The sequence below is a fragment of the Oncorhynchus mykiss genome, chromosome 22 (genome assembly GCF_013265735.2).
Source record: "Oncorhynchus mykiss isolate Arlee chromosome 22, USDA_OmykA_1.1, whole genome shotgun sequence".
In the NCBI taxonomy this organism is placed as follows: domain Eukaryota; kingdom Metazoa; phylum Chordata; class Actinopteri; order Salmoniformes; family Salmonidae; genus Oncorhynchus; species Oncorhynchus mykiss.
In genome coordinates this window covers 16846867-16867751 of record NC_048586.1, presented here as the reverse complement: position 1 = coordinate 16867751, position 20885 = coordinate 16846867, and the positions used below count along the sequence as shown (strand labels likewise).

Genomic DNA, 20885 nt, shown 5'->3' with positions numbered 1-20885 from the left:
CCTTGAGATGTTTCTACAACTTTATTGGAGTCCACCTGTGGTAAATTAAATTGATTGGACATCATTTGGAAAGGCACACACCTGTCTATATAAGGTCCCACAGTTGATAGTGCATGTCAGAGCAGAAACCAAGCCATGAGGTCGAAGGAATGGTCCGTAGAGCTCCGAGACAGGATTGTGTCAAGGCACAGCTCTGGGGAAGGGTACCAAAACATCTGCAGCATTGAAGGTCTCCAAGAACACATTGGCCTCCATCATTCTTAAATGGAAGTTTGGAAGCACCAACACTCTTCCTAGATCTGGTTGCCCGGCCAAACTGAGCAATCGGGGGAGAAGGTCCTTGGTCAGGGAGGTGACCAAGAACCCAATGGTCACTCGACAGAGCTCCAGAGTTCCTCTATGGACATGGGAGACCCTTCCAGAAGGACAGCCATCTCTGCAGCACTCCACCAATCAGGCCTTTATGGTAGAGTGGCCAGACAGAAGCCACTCCTCAGTAAAAGGCACATGACAGCCCGCTTGGAGTTTGACAAAAGACACCTAAAGGACTCTCAGACCATGAGAAACAAGATTCTCTGGTCTGATGAAGCCAAGATTGAACTCTTTGGCCTGAATGCCAAGCGCCACATCTGGAGGAAACCAGGCACCATCCCTACAGTGAAGCATGGTGGTGGCAGCATCATGTTTTTAAGCAGCGAAGACTGGGAGACTAGAAGAACGGGGGTGTTTAAACTTTTGCAAGCATTTCTGGAAACCTGTTTTTGCTTTGTCATTATGGGATATTGTGTGTGTAGAGTGATGAGGGACAAAATAAATGTAATCCATTTTAGAATAAGGCTGTAACGTAACAAAATGTGAAAAAGTCCAGGGGTCTGAATACTTTCTGAATGCACCGTAGATAGAAGAGATGTAAGGATATGTTTGAGATGGGCATTCCTGTGTTCTAAGGATGTTCTAGGTCTTCACGTTGTAAATATGTAATTGTCCTTCTTTTGAGTGAAGGTCATTGTCAGTGTATTGACTTGTTCAACTGATGTGTATTTTGAGTTTTCTTTTGGTTCAGACGGTGTTCAAGGTTCTAAAAAATGTATTTGTTTATATGTTTGTACATTCTATGAATCACCCGATAACGTTAAAAACTAAATCCTCTCTGTATCTGCTTATTGTTGCTGTCTAGGTTAATTTATTTACAGCGCCTATGGCTTGGTTAATTGTAAAAGCAATATATTTTATATAGTTATTTTTGCACAGCTACTAAGACATTTTAAGATTTCAATAATAAGCTCTGTGAAAATAATATTGGTTTAATTGCATGCCACAATTGCAGTTTATAATAAAGAGAAAAAATATTTAAACAAAAAAGGTTTGGGGGAGTGTGGGGCCATCGATAATATTTTAATATGCATGTTACTTGCAATGGTTGCCATGTTTCCAGTATTGTGAGCTGTGTTACCCATAAATCACATACTGTAATAGAACATTACTGCCATACCCACAATGGGGAAATAAAGTCCCACTGAGAAAACACAGGCCTTCTGGCTCTCATTGTGGCAGGGAAAAGAAGAGACACAGTTCGACATAGCTCTGGTCCAGGACGTTAGTGCGTGTTTGAATGCACATTAACAACTTGGACCTAAGTTCAACAATACATTTTAGAACAACCTGTTTATACTGCATAGTCAGTACATCAGTGGCGGCCGGTGCCATTTAAGATGAGGGAGGACGATAAAAAAAAATATGAGCATGGCCTTATGTCTATTACAGCATATTGGATGACTGTCATTCATATTCCATTCACCCAGTTCAATGTAACATTGATAGATTTAGGCTACTACATGATACTCAAATACTTTTTCACTTCGGTTATTGACTTCGGTGCACAACACATCAGCTGTCTGTGACCAAGTGAAAAAAATCTTTCCAAGCCAAACCTTCATATCATAACTGCTAACCGCTACACACCGTCTACATCGTTGTCACCATATTATCTAACGTCAAAGGCAACATAGCTAATATAACTAACATATTAGATAATAACCCGCTACAATCATGCAGTACAGTCAGCAAGCACATTAGCAGTTACACCGGCTGCCCTCGGTAGCAACAAATGTATAAAACCAAATGCTTACCTTGACATGGAAGAGTTCCAGTGTTGGATAGCTATAGCCAGCTAGCTAACATAGCATCCCTCTCTGTTTGAGCTGGGTGTTTGAGTAGGCTAAACTTGCTAAGTAAGTGAAGGTGAAAAAAATACTAGGAAACATAGCTAGCTCTCTCCCTCTTGCTTCTCCTTCATTTTTGAAGAAATGTATTTGTTAATAACTGTCCAACTATTGTCTTTCTCTCTCTTTGAGTCAACTACTCACCACATTTTATGCACTGCAGTGCTAACTAGCTGTAGCTTATGCTTTCAGTACTAGATTCATTATCCGATCCTTTGATTGGGTGGACAAAATGTCAGTTCATGCTGCAAGAGCTCTGATAGGTTGGAGGTCGTCATAATTACTGTGTAAGTCTATGGATGGGGGTGAGAACCATGAGCCTCCTCGGTTTTGTATTAAAGTCATTGTACCCAGAGGAGGACAGAAGCTAGCTGTCCTCCAGCTACACCATGGTGCTACCCTAAAAAGTGTTGTTGAGGCTACTGTAGACATTCATTGCAAAACAGTTTTTTAAATCAGTTATTTGGTGATCTGAATATATACTGTTCAAAAATATAAATGCAACATTACTGAGTTACAGTTCATATAAGGAAATCAGTCAATTCAAATAAATAAATTATGCCCTAGTAAATGGATTTCAGATGACTGGGCAGGGGCGCAGGCCTGGGAGGGCAGCCAATCAGAATGAGGTTTTCCCCACAAAAGGGTTACAGAGAGAAATACTCTGTACACAGTTTCATCAGCAGTCCGGGTGGCTGGTCTCAGACAATCCCGCAGGAGGAGAAGCCGGATGTGGAGGTGTGGAGGTCCTGGGCTGGCGTGGTTGCACGTGGTCTGCGGTTGTGATGCCGGTTGGATGTACTGCCAAATTCTCTAAAACGACGTTGGAGGCGGCTTATGTTAGAGAAATTAACACTAAATTATCTGCCAATAGCTCTGGTGGACATTTGTGCAGTCAGCGTGCCATTTGCACGCTCCCTCAAAACTTGAGACATCTGTAGCATTGGGTTGTGTGACAAAACTGCACATTTTAGAGTAACCTGTTATTGTCTCAAGCACAAGGTAAACCACTGTAATGATAATACTGTTTAATCAGCTTTTTGATATGCCACACCTGTCAGCCGGATGGATTATCTTTGTATAGATCTCAGTATATTTAATACAGTTTTATCAAAAACATATAGCTTTTTCCTCTGATATACATTAAGCAGACCATTCAGCGGTCTTCAGGCTCCTGTTGGGCGTGACCAAAATTGTTGGTAAAGGTAGGTTGGTCATGGGACTGGGGCGTTCTTAGGGCTGATCCAACTCTCAACGGTCTCTTTCTCATAGGAATATCCATCTGTTGATTTTAGACACACATTTTATACATCAGACATTGACATCATTACTTTTATAGGCCATGTACAGTATAATAATTGGAGCAGGTTACAAGTGCTAAAATAAATAGTCTATATTAGCATTGATGAACAAGGACATGTATAGGCGGCAGATGTGTTCATGCCCTTTCCCTCACCTGCAGCGATGACAGGGTCCTTCAACACCTCTCTGGTGATGGGACAAAGGAACTCATATGGAGCACCTGATCCCATCAACGCTGCTTTCAAAGCCTCCACCTTCCTCAAGACTTTACCACGGGGACCCACAGACTACAGCAACACAACATTATAACATATAAGACACTATTCAATCTATCGCTAAATCATTACAGATCGTGTGCGATAGAAATAGTCATTTCCGATTGAGCCGACGTGCAGCGTTTACAATGAATGCCGTCTTGCCTTCTAATTTCAATCACGTTCCGACGCTGAACTGCCGGAGTGAATGGAGCCCCTATTTGTGGTAAAACCATCCCGAGTCATTTGGAGTTAGAGGCAGCTTCAGGGAAATGTACTCCTACCGTAACAGTACATTTTAGTAGAACAGAACACATCGTGTGTGGACATTTATGAAGGGAAAGCCATTCTGAGGCACTCTAATGTTAGTGCTTCCGTAGAAAAGGCCCTCGTAATTTGTGCTAGGAAGCCCAATGTCACGGAGGTGACTGAATCTACTGTTCAATAAAACGGTGTCTCCTTACTGCTGGGTTTCCCAGATAAGATACAGATTCATACATCTGACTGGGGCTCCCCGTCCTCCGTCTTCACAGAAACCGTGGGAAGGAGACTGATGACTCGCAGCCTGTAGATGGTTTTAAAGCTCCGCTTTTCAAAAGCAGCAGGTGACTGAATAGATCTCCTGAGCACTTCTTGGAGCTGTCATAAGTGTTGGAACGTTCAACGGTTAGAGAGCCAGCTACCGGGAAGATGTGCGCTATCACTTGGCACACAACGAAGCAACCGCTGCTCACTCGCATTTTCACTCCTAAAGCCTACAGTCCCACAATGGAATAGGTTTGAATAGTGCGTCTCCGGGGCCAAAGATTTGAGGTGGGTACCAATATGTCAACAGCAGGTGCCAATAGGCCACCTTTATGAGAGTCCCAGCCACAGGGACTCCTGCCTCCTACAGATAGTGTCTATGGCTGCAGTGTGGATGATTCAGGGAAGGCCTATGTTTAGACAGTAGACAGTCTCATTGTCAGGCCATTCTGCAGGGACCAGGATGCAAACCAAGCAATGATCAGCTCCACAATCAGACCTCTTCCTGTGGAAGACCTGCTCCTACATATGGAATGCTCTGTTTGTTAATCAAGGTTAAGTTGCCTAGTGCCTCAGCGCTCAAGGGAAACGGGTCCTTTACACAAACAACACATCAGAGCTGAGGTAAGGAACAGACAGGCAGCTGTGTTGGTGGAGGAAAATAAACAAAGAAAGAAACCACGCCACCTGCCACTGAGCTTATGGCACTAGGCTATGATGACTTCAGCGTTTTGATAGATTTAATTAACGAGCCCTCACCTGCAATCATGCAGAAGCCCCCCCCCCCCAAAAAAAACCCAGTGCAGATAGAGCATTATAGATACGGCACTGCAATCACAAATTGTTTAAATCCCTGTGGGGACAGTAGCCAATCAAAATGTCTCCTTTCAATGTCTTGCTGAACCCATTAGTCATTCAATTTACTAATGTGGATAAGAGAATACACATCTATGTGCAATATGTGTCTTCCTTTGTGCCTGCATTGCCGCAAATAAGATGACATTCACGATTGTTTGCGAAAAGAAACACTATTGGCTATTTACGATCCCTCACAGTTGCCAATCACTGTACCAAGACTACATAGGCAAAGCAACCATCAACTGTAATGCGGCAGACTGATGTTAGCTGTAGATGGTGGGCTGTTGTACCAGAGAAGCCTCCCCTAAAGCCGCAACAGAGATCTGGTGAAAGATGTCTGTGAATAACTTTTTTTCATGAATATTTCATGAAGGAGAACGGTGAGAATCTAATTTATTTCAGTGTGTATCCACAAACAGCATCTTCAGGCAATCATACGGTATGCACAGCGGAAAGGACAGTGGGTTTTTAGAAACATATTGTCTCCTTAGTCCTGATTTAATTTGTAATGATGCAGACTGTTTCCCAAAACTATAGTCTGTATGGCAGTATCTCAATCTATTGCGATCATATCACAGTGAAGACACAGAACAAACCTATACTTTTCTTTCTAGCAAGCATGGTTGAGGTAATAGCATGAAAAAGCTAATTCTGTCCGAATCCAGAAATCACATTTTCGGAGGGATTATCTAGTCATTTAATGAAATTGTCACAAGCAAATTATATAAGCAAGTAATAGCCGATGGGACATGTTGGAGGTAGGAAAGTCACAGCTTGGCATCCTTAAAGCAGATTTACAGATATATTTTGAGAGCATTGTGGGAAGATTAGAACTCAGATAAAAGCCTCTGTGGCATGCGTTCCATTCCAATAGAAAAGCACTGTAAAAGCATAATTCAGTAAATCCTATGGGTCCACTCCTGGGTCCCTTCATTATAAATGAGGAGTGGAGGCCTCAGGTCAGACATGCCTGAGATCTGTGTGTTCTGAGTGTCATGCAGTGGTGGCTGATGGCACTTTGAATCGGAGGACGGGCTCATAGTAATAGCTGGAACGGAATGAATGGAATGTTGCGAAACACATCAAAGACATGGGGCCGTCGATGTTGTTGGCTGTGAAGGTGGTGACCAGCTCCTCCATGCTCTCCTCACTCAGCCGGGCTAAGACGTCCTCGGGCCAATCTCTCACCAGCAGCCTTGGGTGACCTGGTCCTTACAGCTTCCTTCCTGTTCCTGGTGAACACGCACAAACACAGGAAGGGAGGACGGGCCTTCCCACGTGCCTCCTCGAGTCCTTCCTGCTCCCTCCTGCCATTTCCTGCAATACTACTTATCAGATTCCTACAAACACTTCCCACACATTCCACAGAAAGAAGGCCCTCCCTCAATATGAAGACGTTTTCACCAGGGGATAGACAAGGCCTGGCTTCACCAGATGATAAATTGCATAATGTATCATTTGAAATGGCTAATTGGAAAAGCATTGGCGTAAAGAGGACGCTGGATTGGATCATAATAGAACAGGAACAAACGTATCCTTTCCATCCTGTTGATATTGCGACACATAATATTTCTGGGGAAAGGCTTGTTGAAACTCCCAATCCAATGTTGTTACACTCAAAATAGATATGGAGAGCAGTACAGTACATAAGATGTGTGGATTTTTGCATCTAAAACAAAGATAAACATTGTGTCGTAATCCAGGTGTACAGATAGGGAAGTATAGGGAAATCTGTTTACTGGAATCAATGGCTAATAAAAGGAATTCACACTAGGTGATCTATACAGTGAAGGTCATACTCAGATTTGGTTTAAAAAGAGATGGGAGACAAGGGACATTTCTGGAAATATTTACAATTGAGAGAATGTCTGTTAACCAGCTGTCAATTAAATCCAGGAAAGAATCCAATAGTGGAACATTTGGAATAAACACATACATAAAGCAGCCATTTGTTATCTCAATATTTTGTGATTTGCACAGTAAAGACTGTATAAACCTTAGGATAATATGGCAAACTGATCTTAAATGTGAAATTGAGGATGATCCCTTGTTTGCTCCCAAGTGGCGCAGCGGTCTAAGGCACTGCACCCGCAGTGCTAGAAGCGTCACTACAGACCCTGGTTTGATCCCGGGCTGTATCACAACCGGCCGTGATCGGGAGTCCCATGGTGCGGCGCAAAATTGGCCCAGCGTTTTTCTGGTTAGGGTTTGCCCAGTGTGGGCCGTCATTATAAATAAGAATTTGTTAACTGACTTGCCCAGTTAAATACAACTTTTAAACATTTTTTATTAAGATTTTGGCTGACTCAGGGTGGAACATAAGAGAAGCCAGGGGGGTGCTCAGTCAATACAAGATACTACATAGGTTCTATTGGACTACAACAAGGCTTCATTACAACGGGGTTGATCGACGATAACATGTGCTAGAAATGTCAACAAGACACAGGGACACGCAATATGGGAATGTACATTAGTGCTACCTTTCTGGAAGGATATTCTGAAATATTTGGGAGAATGTCGGGAACAACAATCCCAATTTCACTAAGAATATGTCTCTTCGGTGACAGAACGAAATGACCTAATGTATCAAATGAAGAATTTGCACTGGGCTGTCGGTATCATTACAGCGACTAGATTGATCCTTAGATGTTGGAAAGGCCATGCCACTACTATTCTGAAATAGTGGATAGAATCAATGCTGGAAGTGGCATTTTATGAACAACCGCTTGTTGTTTCTGGGAATGGGAGGTGATGCCCATGTTGTATGGTAATACTGCGTTTGTGAACCCATTTTGTATTGTAGTTTATATGCTGCTGAAGTAGTATTAGATTGTGTATGTGTGTTTTGCTGGATGGTATGTCTGGATGTCATGCTCAATTTTGTATGCTGTACAATGTGTTTGTTTGATGGAGAAAAAAAAAGAAAAAAAAACGTAAATACTTCCCAAAAAAGGAAGCCCTCCTGTGCTGATAACAAATTACCATTCATTCTTGTATGCAGCGATAAAAGACAGACTAGTACTTTCTAACCTGTTCACCCAAATATACATTGTCTTTTTATAAACAGCACGGTAATGACATTTGCATGCCCTGGGAATATTTATCAGTCTTCCTCAGAGCCTCCCTCCCCTTGACAATGTTGTGTTTTTCTGGCCTTCGCAGGCACACTGTTCATCAGAGGCAACCTTCACATGACATTGTGCGAGCGGCTATCATTTTTCATGTTTTGCTAAGATAAAATGCACACTGTTGTGTCGCAGTGCTTGCTAATGACACCACACAGCTCCATGCTTCACGTTTCCCATTATTAGGCTCTGAATGATAACAGCGGGACTACTGGAGTTAATTCTCATTAACACAGCGTTGTTTGCTTTTCCTCACCTCTCTCTTTCCTTCCCCTTCACCCTCCATCGCGTTCTCTTTTCTTCTCTGTTATTTTAGTCATTCACTATCGCTTGCTTGTCCATCTGGTCAAAATAACACCACCACTGACTTCCCCATTGAATTCCACTCTCAGAAGCAAACATGTGGAGGAAGGCTTAATGAAGTTATGGTGAAACAGCAGCAACACTTTCAGTCAAAACATACCAGAATAGTAAGTGCCCTCCTATCAAGTATGCTTGTACTATACAGTAACAACTCCTCTCTCCACAGCATCCCAAATGGCACCCTATAGTACACTATACAGGCAATAGGTTGCCATTTGAGAGACACACCCAGCGTCTCTGTGGCTGACTGGCTCTTAGGAAGGTTATGTAGACTCGCCAAACAGTTTATTAGGTACACCCGTCCAGTACCTGGTCGGACCCCCTTTGCCTCCAAAACATCCTGAATTCTTCGGGGTGTGGATTCTACAAGTCGGAAACGTTCCACATGGATGTTGTTCCGTGCTGACGCGATGGCATCACACAGTTGCTGAAGATTGGACGGCGGTACACCAACGTCACCAGCTTGTACCGTTGACACCAGGCAGGATGGGGCCATGGACTCATGCTGCTTACGCCAAATCCTGACTCTGCTATCAGCATGACGCAACAGGAACCGGGATTCGTCAGACCAGGCAATGTTTTCCACTCCTCAGTTGTCCAGTGTTGGTGATTGCGTGCCCACTGGAGCCACTTCTTGATTTTAGCTGATAGGAGTGGAACCCGTTGTGGTCGTCTGCTGCAATAGCCCATCCATGCCAATGATCGACGAGTTGTACTTTCCAAGATGCCGTTCTGCACACCACTGTTGTAATGCGCCGTTATTTGTCAGTTTGTGGCCTGCCTGTTACCTTGCATGATTCTTGCCACTCCTTCGACCTTTCCTATCAACTAGCTGTTTTCGCCGACAGGACTGCCGCTGACTGAATGTTTTTTGTTTGTCGCGCCATTCTGGGTAAAGCCTAGACACTGTTGTGCATGAAAAGCCCAGGAGGGCAGCCGTTTTTGAGATACTGGATCTGGTGTGTCTGGCATGACAATAATAACACCCTCAAAGTCCCTTAGAAGGGGCAAAATGAGTGACCTAACATTCAATCGAACAGTATCTGAATGCCTCGATGTCTGTCTGCATGCTATATATAGCAAGCCACTGGTCGTAGGTGCGATCCATTTTTGTGAACGGGTGGTCCGGTAAGTGTAAATATCGTTGGAGCCTACTGTAGCTGACTGTGGGGGTTAGGGAAGCTGTGCCAAGACTGGAGAGGGTTCTTTGTTTATCTGGAGGGGTTCCACTCTTGGACTAGCTCCCATGTACAGGCCTCTTCATCATCATCTCTCACTTTACAAGTCATCATAATTTATTTTTACTGCCTCCTCCACTCATTCAGGCCTCCGGACTTTTCATCTATTCATCAACTCAATATCTGGCTCCGGGGTGAATTTTCCCCTATGTACAGATCTAGGATCAGCTTCCCTTCTCCCAACATACCCCATTAGTGAGGGAAAATGCAAGACTGACCCAAGATCAGCATCTATGGGCAACTTCACCCCACTCCCAGTGTCTGGAGGCTGCTGCTCCTGACTGTCCCTACATTCCATAGGCTAAATTGCCTCAGGTGATTGGGGGGATATGTTCCCCCCCAATATTCAGGACTTGTCGATTTGTCCCCCCCAATAATTTATTTCAAATAAAAAATATACAGGTAATATAAGTAATATATAAGTAATGTGAAAAGTCATTTCAAAATGTGTAGAATTTCAGGAAATTAGCTTTAACGGTCAAATTTGGGCACGAAAAACGGCCCAGCTCCTCCTCAATTTTCAAACAGAAATGGAGTGAGCCTTTGGTGGTTCATCGATGTGTCATTGTGGTCATGCGTGCCTCAACCGACGTAGCTAGTTTGTTAGCTAAGCTAGCCACTTGTAGCTAGTCAGTAACTCCTCCAGTATGTGTTGTCATTTCACAGGACTTGTTGTTCAGTAAGATCGGTAAGAATTGGCCCTTCTGTAGCCAAATATCTTAATCACAATTTTGTTTTTAGGCATTAAATGACCTGGTATGATAGTACATTGATCAGTTATACAGTTTAAAGGAGTTATTTTTGCATTTTTGCCCAATGTCGACCTTTAAAATAACTGTCCAGTGTTTCCAGATTTCTATGAAATATTACCTATAATTACAATACGAGTGAAATAGTTTTTCTTCCCAAAATGTTTCATTAAGTAGGTTAAAAAACAGCTTTTTAGTTTTGGAATGGAGTGAATGTGTACCCCAACAACAGAATGGTGTGGGGTGTTTACCCCAACAACAGAATGGTGTGGGGTATGTACCCCAACAACAGAATGGTGTGGGGTATGTACCCCAACAACAGAATGGTGTGGGGTATGTACCCCAACAACAGAATGGTGTGGGGTATGTACCCCAACAACAGAATAGTGTGGGAGTATGCCAGACATTCTCTATAAGGAAATAGCGATCTTTTTTTTTAACAGTCTGCTTGCGTAACAAGTTTGAGATGTTTGTTTTTTTTAAGTGTTTTTTTTTTTAACCAATTGATGCTTTGGACACAAATATAAGAATAGGATGAGTCAACAACATTATTTGGGTATGAGTTAACAGAATATTACTGCAAAATGTTCTCTTATCCTCATGGCAAAATGTGAAGAATAGCATGAGATGAGCAATAAAACAGCAATGTTTTCTCTCTGCCCTATGGTAAGATGTGTGTAATTGGTTTTTCCAGCAGGACAATGCTGCATGCCACACAGCCAGGTCAATCAAGGTGTGGATGGATGACCACCATATCAAGACCCTGTTGTGGCCAGTCCAATCTCCAGACCTGAACCCCATTGAAAACCTCTGGAATGTGATCAAGAGGAAGATGGATGGTCACAAGACATCAAACAAAGCCGAGCTGCTTGAATCTTTGAGCCAGGAGTGATATAAAGTCACCAAACAACATGTGAAAGACTGGTGGAGAGCTGTGATTGAAAATCAGGGTTATTCCACCAAATTTTGATTTCTGATTTTTTTTAAGTTAAAAACATTAGTATTGGGTTGTTTAAAAATTAATATGAACTTATTTTCTTTGCATTATTCAAGGTCTGACATCACTGCATCTTTTTTTGTTATTTTGACCAGTTATCATTTTATGCAAATAAATACTTTTATTTAGAATTTGGGAGAAATGTTGTCAGTAGTTTATAGAATAAAACAAAACTGTTCATCTTACCCAAACATACATATTAACAGTGCAACCAGAGAAACTGATAATTTTGCAGTGGTCTCTTCATTGTTTCCAGAGCTGTTTAAAAAAAAAAAGGGGGAGAGGGAGGCTTCCACTTACACTCAGAATAGCCCTCCGAATACCCATCAAGAGAGGCATAATAAGTCATGTCAAACTGTACAATTGCAGGAAATGCGTTTTAAAATGTTGAAAATTCCGGGGGAGGACCACCCCGAACCCTGTCTATTGTTCATCCCCTCCAATATCTATACCACAATGTTGCCCTTGCACTAATCACTGGATATAATGATAAGAACATTTTCCTGTGTGTTCTTACCTTGACATGAGGGGTTCCTGGATTCAGCTAGAAATCACCAGAAAACACAAAATCTCTTTCAAAGGAGACTGCGTTCAAAGAGCTTGGAATGTGCTCTGTCAACATGTCCACTCTATGAAAACCCTCTGTAAACACTAGTCTAGCCAGGCCCTGATGTCAAAAGACACAGCTGCATTCCGGTGCAGTGCTTTTTTAAGTTTAAGTGTACATGTGCACACGTACAGTGAAATGCCTTTCTTGCAACCTATAAACCCAAAAGTAATCAATATCAATGTAATACTAAAAATAACAAGGTAGAACAAAAAAACACAATAAATACAAATAAGAAGGACACGAGAAAGTAAGTAAGATGCTGTTGCCATACCAAGCAGTGATGCAGCCTGTCAAGATGCTCTCAATGGAGGAGCTGTAGAACTTTTGGAGGATTTGAGAGCTCATGCCAAACTTTTTCAACCTCCTGAGGGGGAAGAGGTCCTGTCGTGCCTTCTTCACGACTGAGTGCATGAAGAGTGTGTGTGTGGGGACTCATATTTCCCTCACTAACTTTAAACATCCGCTATCTGAGCTGCTAACTGATTGCTGCAGCTGCACATAGCCCATCTGTAAATAGCCCATCCAATCTACCTACCTCATCCCCATATTGCTTTTATTTACTTTTCTGCTCTTTTGCACATCAGTATTTCTACTTGAACATCATCATCATCATCTGCACATCTATCACTCCAGTGTTAATTTGCTCAATTGTAATTACTTCCCTACTATGGCCTATTTATTGCCTTACCTCCTCACACCATTTGCACACACTGTATATAGACTTTCTTTTTTTCTATTGTGTACGCTTGTTTATTCCATGTGTAACTCTGTGTTGTTGTTTGTGTCGCACTGCTTTGCTTGATATTGGCCAGGTCGCAGTTGTAAATGAGAACTTGTTTTCAACTGGCCTACCTGGTTAAATAAAGGTGAAATCAAAAAATTGAAAAAGTTTAGTGATTTGCACCCCACTGCAGTCTTATCAATGTGGGCGTGCTCGCCCCCCGTTTCCTGTAGTCCACGATCAGCTCCTTGGCACCATGCCAGGTCACTGACTTCGTCCATGTAGGCCGTCTCATCGTCGCTAGTGATCAGGCCACCACAGTGTCGTCACAAAACTTGATGATGCGGTTGGAGTCGTGCTTGGCCATGCAGTCATGGGTGAACAAGGAGTACAGGATAGGACTAAGCACATACCCCTGTAGGGCCCCTGTGTTGAGGATCAGCGTGGCGGAGGTGATGTTGCCTACCCTTACTACCTGGGGGCGGCCCGTCATGAAATCCAGGATCCAGTTGCAGAGGGAGGTGTTCAGTCCCAGGGTCCTAAGCTTGGTGACGAGCTTGGAAGGGGACTATGGTGTTGAACACTGAGCTTTTTATGTCTCTCTGTTGTGCCCTCTGCCAGTGACAGATGTTGACCGTCTTGTCTGTGGATCCAGTGACCATCCATGGCAGGGTTGGCGAGAAGGCACAGGCTGTCACTAATCTAAGAGAAGGCGGGAAATAATTCAGTGTGTTTGATGCATACAGTCACAGTGAGTTATATAACAACAGTGGGTAACAGGCTGGTACCTATTATGATGGCTCAACGTGTGAAGACGAACTCCATTGCTCTACATAGGAAGAAATAAACAAACATTGACAAAGAACAATGTCCGGCATTTCGAACTGTTAAGAGACTGTGATTTGTACCAGAGCAACAGTGACGTGTGGATGGATACGTCTGTTTCAAAAGCAAAACACAACTGACTAAGACCACATCAACGACTGTTTCACATACCACATTGTACACCGTCACTGTCTTATCCACGGAGCTGTTGAAAAACACAACAGTGATTTATTTTATTCATTCCAACAGCTCAGCAGTACAAATCACGCAGAAAGAACAGAACTGAAACAAAAATTCTACAACTTAACACAAGCAACAGATTATTGAGAACGTTAAATTCTGCTTTGTAAGGCTTCAGAGTAAAGACCCCCTAGTGGTCAAATAGGAGAAAAGCACTATTTAAAATAAACTACGTATTTGATTACAGTATACCAACAGTTTATTCCAACTGAACAGGGATGGAAGAAATATTATATAGTTAAATAAATATTCAAATAAATATTCAATAAATAAAACCACTGAACAAACACTCTGGACACTGATACCGGAGTTCAATCCAAGGTGCTTTATACGTAAACGTTATGGTTTGTATGGAGACTTTGGCCTGTCGCCTTCATAAAATGTATTTGTCAGTTGTCCAGTGCACTGCTCTATAACATGTAATCCTGGCTGGACAGTCCCTTAAGGAGAAGGCTACACACTATACATACTGCATTTTAATTCAGTTAGGACAAATTATTTATTTGCAGGTTGACAACCAAGCACTGTGGTAAAACAATTGTCCTTTTTCAAATTCATCAGATCTACATTATATGTTTTCCTCCTGGCAAGATTCCAAATCAGTCATTTATTACTTTTTAATTGCTTTTAATTTGGCCTTTACAGGCTGAGTAAGTAGTGATGCCCATGTGGCTATTAAAATTCACAGCGAATAAAGAGGTTATTATATTTCTAAAACATAAAAAAAACGACAGGAAAATAAAGGAAAGGAAACATGAATAATAGCACATCAACACCAGGAAGCAGAATGCCAGTTCAATTGAAAGGTTACTGACACAAAAGAGAAGCGAAAAAAATATATACAGTGCCTTGCGAAAGTATTCGGCCCCCTTGAACTTTGCGACCTTTTGCCACATTTCAGGCTTCAAACATAAAGATATAAAACTGTATTTTTTTGTGAAGAATCAACAACAAGTGGGACACAATCATGAAGTGGAACTACATTTATTGGATATTTCAAACTTTTTTAACAAATCAAAAACTGAAAAATTGGGCGTGCAAAATTATTCAGCCCCCTTAAGTTAATACTTTGTAGCGCCACCTTTTGCTGCGATTACAGCTGTAAGTCGCTTGGGGTATGTCTCTATCAGTTTTGCACATCGAGAGACTGACATTTTTTCCCATTCCTCCTTGCAAAACAGCTTGAGCTCAGTGAGGTTGGATGGAGAGCATTTGTGAACAGCAGTTTTCAGTTCTTTCCACAGATTCTCGATTGGATTCAGGTCTGGACTTTGACTTGGCCATTCTAACACCTGGATATGTTTATTTTTGAACCATTCCATTGTAGATTTTGCTTTATGTTTTGGATCATTGTCTTGTTGGAAGACAAATCTCCGTCCCAGTCTCAGGTCTTTTGCAGACTCCATCAGGTTTTCTTCCAGAATGGTCCTGTATTTGGCTCCATCCATCTTCCCATCAATTTTAACCATCTTCCCTGTCCCTGCTGAAGAAAAGCAGGCCCAAACCATGATGCTGCCACCACCATGTTCGACAGTGGGGATGGTGTGTTCAGCTCTGTTGCTTTTACGCCAAACATAACGTTTTGCATTGTTGCCAAAAAGTTCAATTTTGGTTTCATCTGACCAGAGCACCTTCTTCCACATGTTTGGTGTGTCTCCCAGGTGGCTTGTGGCAAACTTTAAACAACACTTTTTATGGATATCTTTAAGAAATGGCTTTCTTCTTGCCACTCTTCCATAAAGGCCAGATTTGTGCAATATACGACTGATTGTTGTCCTATGGACAGAGTCTCCCACCTCAGCTGTAGATCTCTGCAGTTCATCCAGAGTGATCATGGGCCTCTTGGCTGCATCTCTGATCAGTCTTCTCCTTGTATGAGCTGAAAGTTTAGAGGGACGGCCAGGTCTTGGTAGATTTGCAGTGGTCTGATACTCCTTCCATTTCAATATTATCGCTTGCACAGTGCTCCTTGGGATGTTTAAAGCTTGGGAAATCTTTTTGTATCCAAATCCGGCTTTAAACTTCTTCACAACAGTATCTCGGACCTGCCTGGTGTGTTCCTTGTTCTTCATGATGCTCTCTGCGCTTTTGACGGACCTCTGAGACTATCACAGTGCAGGTGCATTTATACGGAGACTTGATTACACACAGGTGGATTGTATTTATCATCATTAGTCATTTAGGTCAACATTGGATCATTCAGAGATCCTCACTGAACTTCTGGAGAGAGTTTGCTGCACTGAAAGTAAAAGGGCTGAATAATTTTGCAATTTTTCAGTTTTTGATTTGTTAAAAAAGTTTGAAATATCCAATAAATGTCGTTCCACTTCATGATTGTGTCCCACTTGTTGTTGATTCTTCACAAAAAAATACAGTTTTATATCTTTATGTTTGAAGCCTGAAATGTGGCAAAAGGTCGCAAAGTTCAAGGGGGCCGAATACTTTCGCAAGGCACTGTATATTCCGCCATTCCAAAAGACAATTTCCTCTGAAAGTGGTACAATAACCATGTGAGGCACAGCGCCTTGGTATGCACTGCCCATTCTGCAGCCTATGTATGAGTGGCCAATGTTCTCTGGTTTCATTCCCTGTGCTGCTGTGTGCTTCCTTTAGTGGGCTGCTGCCCGAAGACAAAGGCACCACAACACATCCCTGTGGAACACCACTCAGTATGCACATCTCACCCAGGAACTGCTGTTACCACAGCAACAGAGACAGGATAGCCACTATATAAAGTAGCACAAGACCATCCACCACTTTCCAAAGGGTAATGCAAAGCCTACTATCTGGCCATTCAAACTCATTCTAACATTTGTTCAGTTCATGGTGCTGACCTGTTGCACCCTCTATAACCACTGAGGCCCTGCTGGTCATCTATGGACGTTTGAACATCTTGAAGAACGATCTGGCCTTAAATGGCCATGTACTATTATAATATCCACCTGGCACAGCCAGAAAAGGACCCACCCATCACAACCTGGTTCCTCAAGGTTTCTTCCCAAGTTCCAGGCTTTCTAGGGAGTTTTTCCTAGCAACCGTGCTTCTACATCTGCATTGCTCTCTGGGGTTTGAGGCTGGGGTTCTGCATAAGCACTGTGTGACAAACTGCTGAGGTGAAAAGGGCTTTATAAATGCATTGGATTGATTGATGGCAGTGTTTGTGGTTTGTTAAAGGGCATGATTGCTTCCATTTGCATGCTGTTCATTGGATTGTTGACTGTTGGCTACGGTTATGGAATGGGCAGATACATTAAAATACTGTATATCAGATGCTGATCACAGTCCAAAACAAAGACCAGATATTGAATTCTATAAGAACTAGTATGTGTGTGCAATACAGAAGAGTAAGTGTAAACAATGTTTGGATACATTCATTGATTTTCAAATTGGAACATATATATCTTAAACCCACTGGGAAGATACTTGCTGGTCTTCAATCTGATATGACTGAAAGCAATCTATTATTGATGAGGTTTTTTTCCCCAGCACTGACGCGGTTTGTTCTAAAACACTAATGCAATTACTTTACTCCGCGCAGACGATGCTGCGCTCAATCTCGCCATCTATTCCTGTGTGTGCGTAGCAGAGGCCAGACCAGCCTACGTGCTACAGCATGCTGTGATATGGATCGTATCTTCAGTTGACTGTCCTGTCCACAGGAGGCCAATCGAAACTGCACTGAACTGCCATCTGTGAAGGAGCGGCAGAACAAACCCGGGACATTGACTCTCCATCAGAATAATAATCATGTTTACTTTCCAAGAAAGAAAACCGTAATAGGACTCACATGGCTGGTGCTTATCTTTTTGAAGGGTTAGGAACTATGAGAATACATTTGAGGCAATATCTAGAATTGAACTCTGACAAATTATGTGGATTAGATGGATTGCATTGAAAATAGGAACGGATACCGTTTATGATTGATGAAAGGTAAAACAATGTTTCAACAGTTGTGAGACATGAATAACTGTGTGGTTAAGTACATTTGGTTATAATAATAAAACCTTCCAATGGTAATTTCTTTAAGTCCCCACTGACTGCCACAAAGCTCTAGGAGCACCACATAAAGCTTTTTCCTAAATAAAGTCATTTATAGTCTGAATTTGAACTCTCCATACTAGGGCATACAAATGGCGCCCTATTGGACCCAGGTAAAAAGTAATGCACTATATAGGGAATAGGGTGTCATTTGGGATTCACCCTATGTATGGCTTTTCTCCGTTTTACAACCTCAACTGGGCACTATCCCAATGTGTTGAAGAGAAGGGTGCCCTGAGGAGAGGATCACTTAACTGAGGTATGTTTTAAATCTTTACCCATGTCCAACTGGGGTGCAGTGGCAGCAGGTCACCCCAAGGTCACTGGCGTCCTTCTACGCATGGAGCTGCTTCATGTCCAGGTCTCACACTTTGATATCTCCAGATGTGTACACCCTGTTATAAGCATCTGCCCACAAGGAGTGAAGCAGCACGCCATCCCTGTGGTCTCGGTCACGGCACTAGACCTGGGAAGATGAACAGTGGAATATGATGTAGAGTTTTGATAGCCTATGCGGAGTCGGTAAAAACGGAAACATGCGGTTTTCAGGGATACCGTATCTTCAATCTAGCTTCCGTTTGTATAACCTCTGTTTATTTTACACCTGCTATGAAGATTACATACAGTTGAAGTCGGAGGTTTACACACACCTTAGTCAAAGACATTTAAACTCAGTATCACAATTGCTGACATTTAATCTTAGTAAAAATTCCCCATCTTAGGTCAGTTATGATCACCACTTTATTTTAAGAATGTGAAATGTCAAAATAATAGTTGAGAGAATTATTTATTTCAGCTTTTATTTCTTTCATCACCTTCCCGGTGGGTCAGAAGTTTACATTCATTCACTATTTGGTAGCATTGCCTTTAAATGTTTTAACTTGGGTCAAACGCTTCAGGTAGCCTTCCATAAGCTTCCCACAATAAGTTGGGTGAATTTTGGCCCATTCCTCCTGACAGAGCTGGTGTAACTGAGTCAGGTTTGTAGGCCTCCTTGCTCACACACGCTTTTTCAGTTCTGCTCACAAATGTTCTATAGGATTGAGGTCAGGGCTTTGTGATGGCCACTCCAATACCTTGACTTTGTTGTCCTTAAGCCATTTTGACACAACTTTGGAAGTATGCTTGGGGTCATTGTCCATCTGGAAGACCCATTTGCGACCAAGCTTTAACTTCCTGACTGATGTCTTGAGATGTTGCTTCAATATATCCACATAATATTCCATCCTCATGATGCCATCTATTTTATGAAGTGCACCAGTCCCTCCTGCAGCAAAGCACCCCCACAACATTATGCTGCCAGCCTCATGCTTCACGGTTGGGCTGGTGTTCTTCGGCTTGCAAGCCTCCCCCTTTTCCTCCAAACATAAATGGTTATTATGGCCAAACAGTTCTATTTTTGTTTCATCAGACCAGAGGACATTTCTCCAAAAAGTGCAATCTTTGTCCCCATGTGCAGTTGCAAACCATAGTCTGTTTTTTTATGGCAGTTTTGGCTTCTTCCTTGCTGAGCGGCCTTTCAGGTTATGTCAATATTGGACTCGTTTTACTGTGTATATAGATACTTTTGTACCTGTTTCCTCCAGAATCTTCACAAGGTCCTTTGCTGTAGTTCTGGGATTGATTTGCACTTTTTGCACCAAAGTACGTTCATCTCTAGGAGACAGAACGCATCTCCTTCCTGAGCGGTATGACAGCTGCATGGTCCCATGGTGTTTATACTTGCGTACTATTGTTTGTACAGATGAACGTGGTACCTTCAGGCGTTTGGAAAATGCTCCCAAGGATGAACCAGACTTGAGGTCTCAATTTTTTTTCTGAGGTCTTGGCTGATATCTTTTGATTTTCCCATGATGTTCAGCAGAGAGACACTGAGTTTGAAGGTAGGCCTTGTAATATATCCACAGGTACACCTCCAATTGACTCAAATGATGTCAATTAGCCTAGCAGAAGCATCTAAAGCCATGACATAATTTTCTGGAATATTCCAAGCTGTTTAAAGGCACAGTCAATTTAGTGTATGTAAACTTCTGACCCACTGGAATTGTTATAGAGTGAATTATATGTGAAATAATCTGTAAACAACAAACTAGTTTGTTAACAAGAAATGTGTGGAGTGGTTGAAAAACGAGCTTTAATGACTCCAACCAAAGGTTATGTAAACTTCCGACTTCAACTCTATGCTGAGAAGGTTTAGAAGATCGAGGTTCAATGAGGACAAGAATGCTTCATTTGAATATTAGAGACCATTGGGATTAGTTGCAAACGTAATCGACGTTTATTATCATAGGATGTCGGTGTGAGAATATCCCTTAGACCTATACATATTTTATTGATTACTATTATGAAGATTAGAGAACCAACCTCAAAGGGCATCGGGGCAACGCAACATAGGGAGTAGTTTATGCCCTAAGTGAAAACCCCAAAGAGCCACGGTTCCATCCGATTTCCTGGACAGCAGGGGGAGGAATCGGGAGACCGCTGCGGCCAGGATGCTGTAATTTTGCCATTAGCTCACCTGTCGCCAACTCCAAAAAAGTTGCCGCGTCTGTGGAGCAGCTGGACAGGTAGGTTGCACACACTAACTGTAGCAGTGAACTCCATAGCTGTTCCCTGACAGAGGCAAGAACGGACGCTCCGAGAAGTCATTCCTGTTACATATTCGTATGGCTTTATCTCCGGAGCAAGTCGCTAGTAGTGTAGGGGAGAACGCGCACCAATACACCTCATGTCGATGATCGTGGAGTGTTTACGGTAATGGCACCATTTTGTCACTGTTGAAAAATATTCTTGCTGTAAATAAAATATAATAACCTCA

At 42.3% G+C, this 20885-nt stretch overlaps 1 protein-coding gene and 1 long non-coding RNA gene across 2 annotated transcripts; both read right to left on the bottom strand.

Moving 5' to 3' along the window:
• Positions 1-3365: 3365 nt before the first annotated feature.
• LOC110502058 (WD repeat, SAM and U-box domain-containing protein 1) lies at positions 3366-20834 on the bottom strand. The gene is given in 5 exon segments (XM_036959581.1): positions 3366-3454; positions 3457-3504; positions 3679-3811; positions 17583-17755; positions 20654-20834. Coding segments are annotated over 5 exon segments (624 nt in total).
• On the bottom strand, positions 13048-14096 carry LOC110501510. Its single transcript, XR_002470219.2, has 3 exons — positions 13961-14096; positions 13753-13793; positions 13048-13666 (listed from the first exon to the last, which is right to left on the bottom strand). It is a non-coding gene; the product is annotated as an uncharacterized LOC110501510 (long non-coding RNA).
• Positions 20835-20885: the final 51 nt, after the last annotated feature.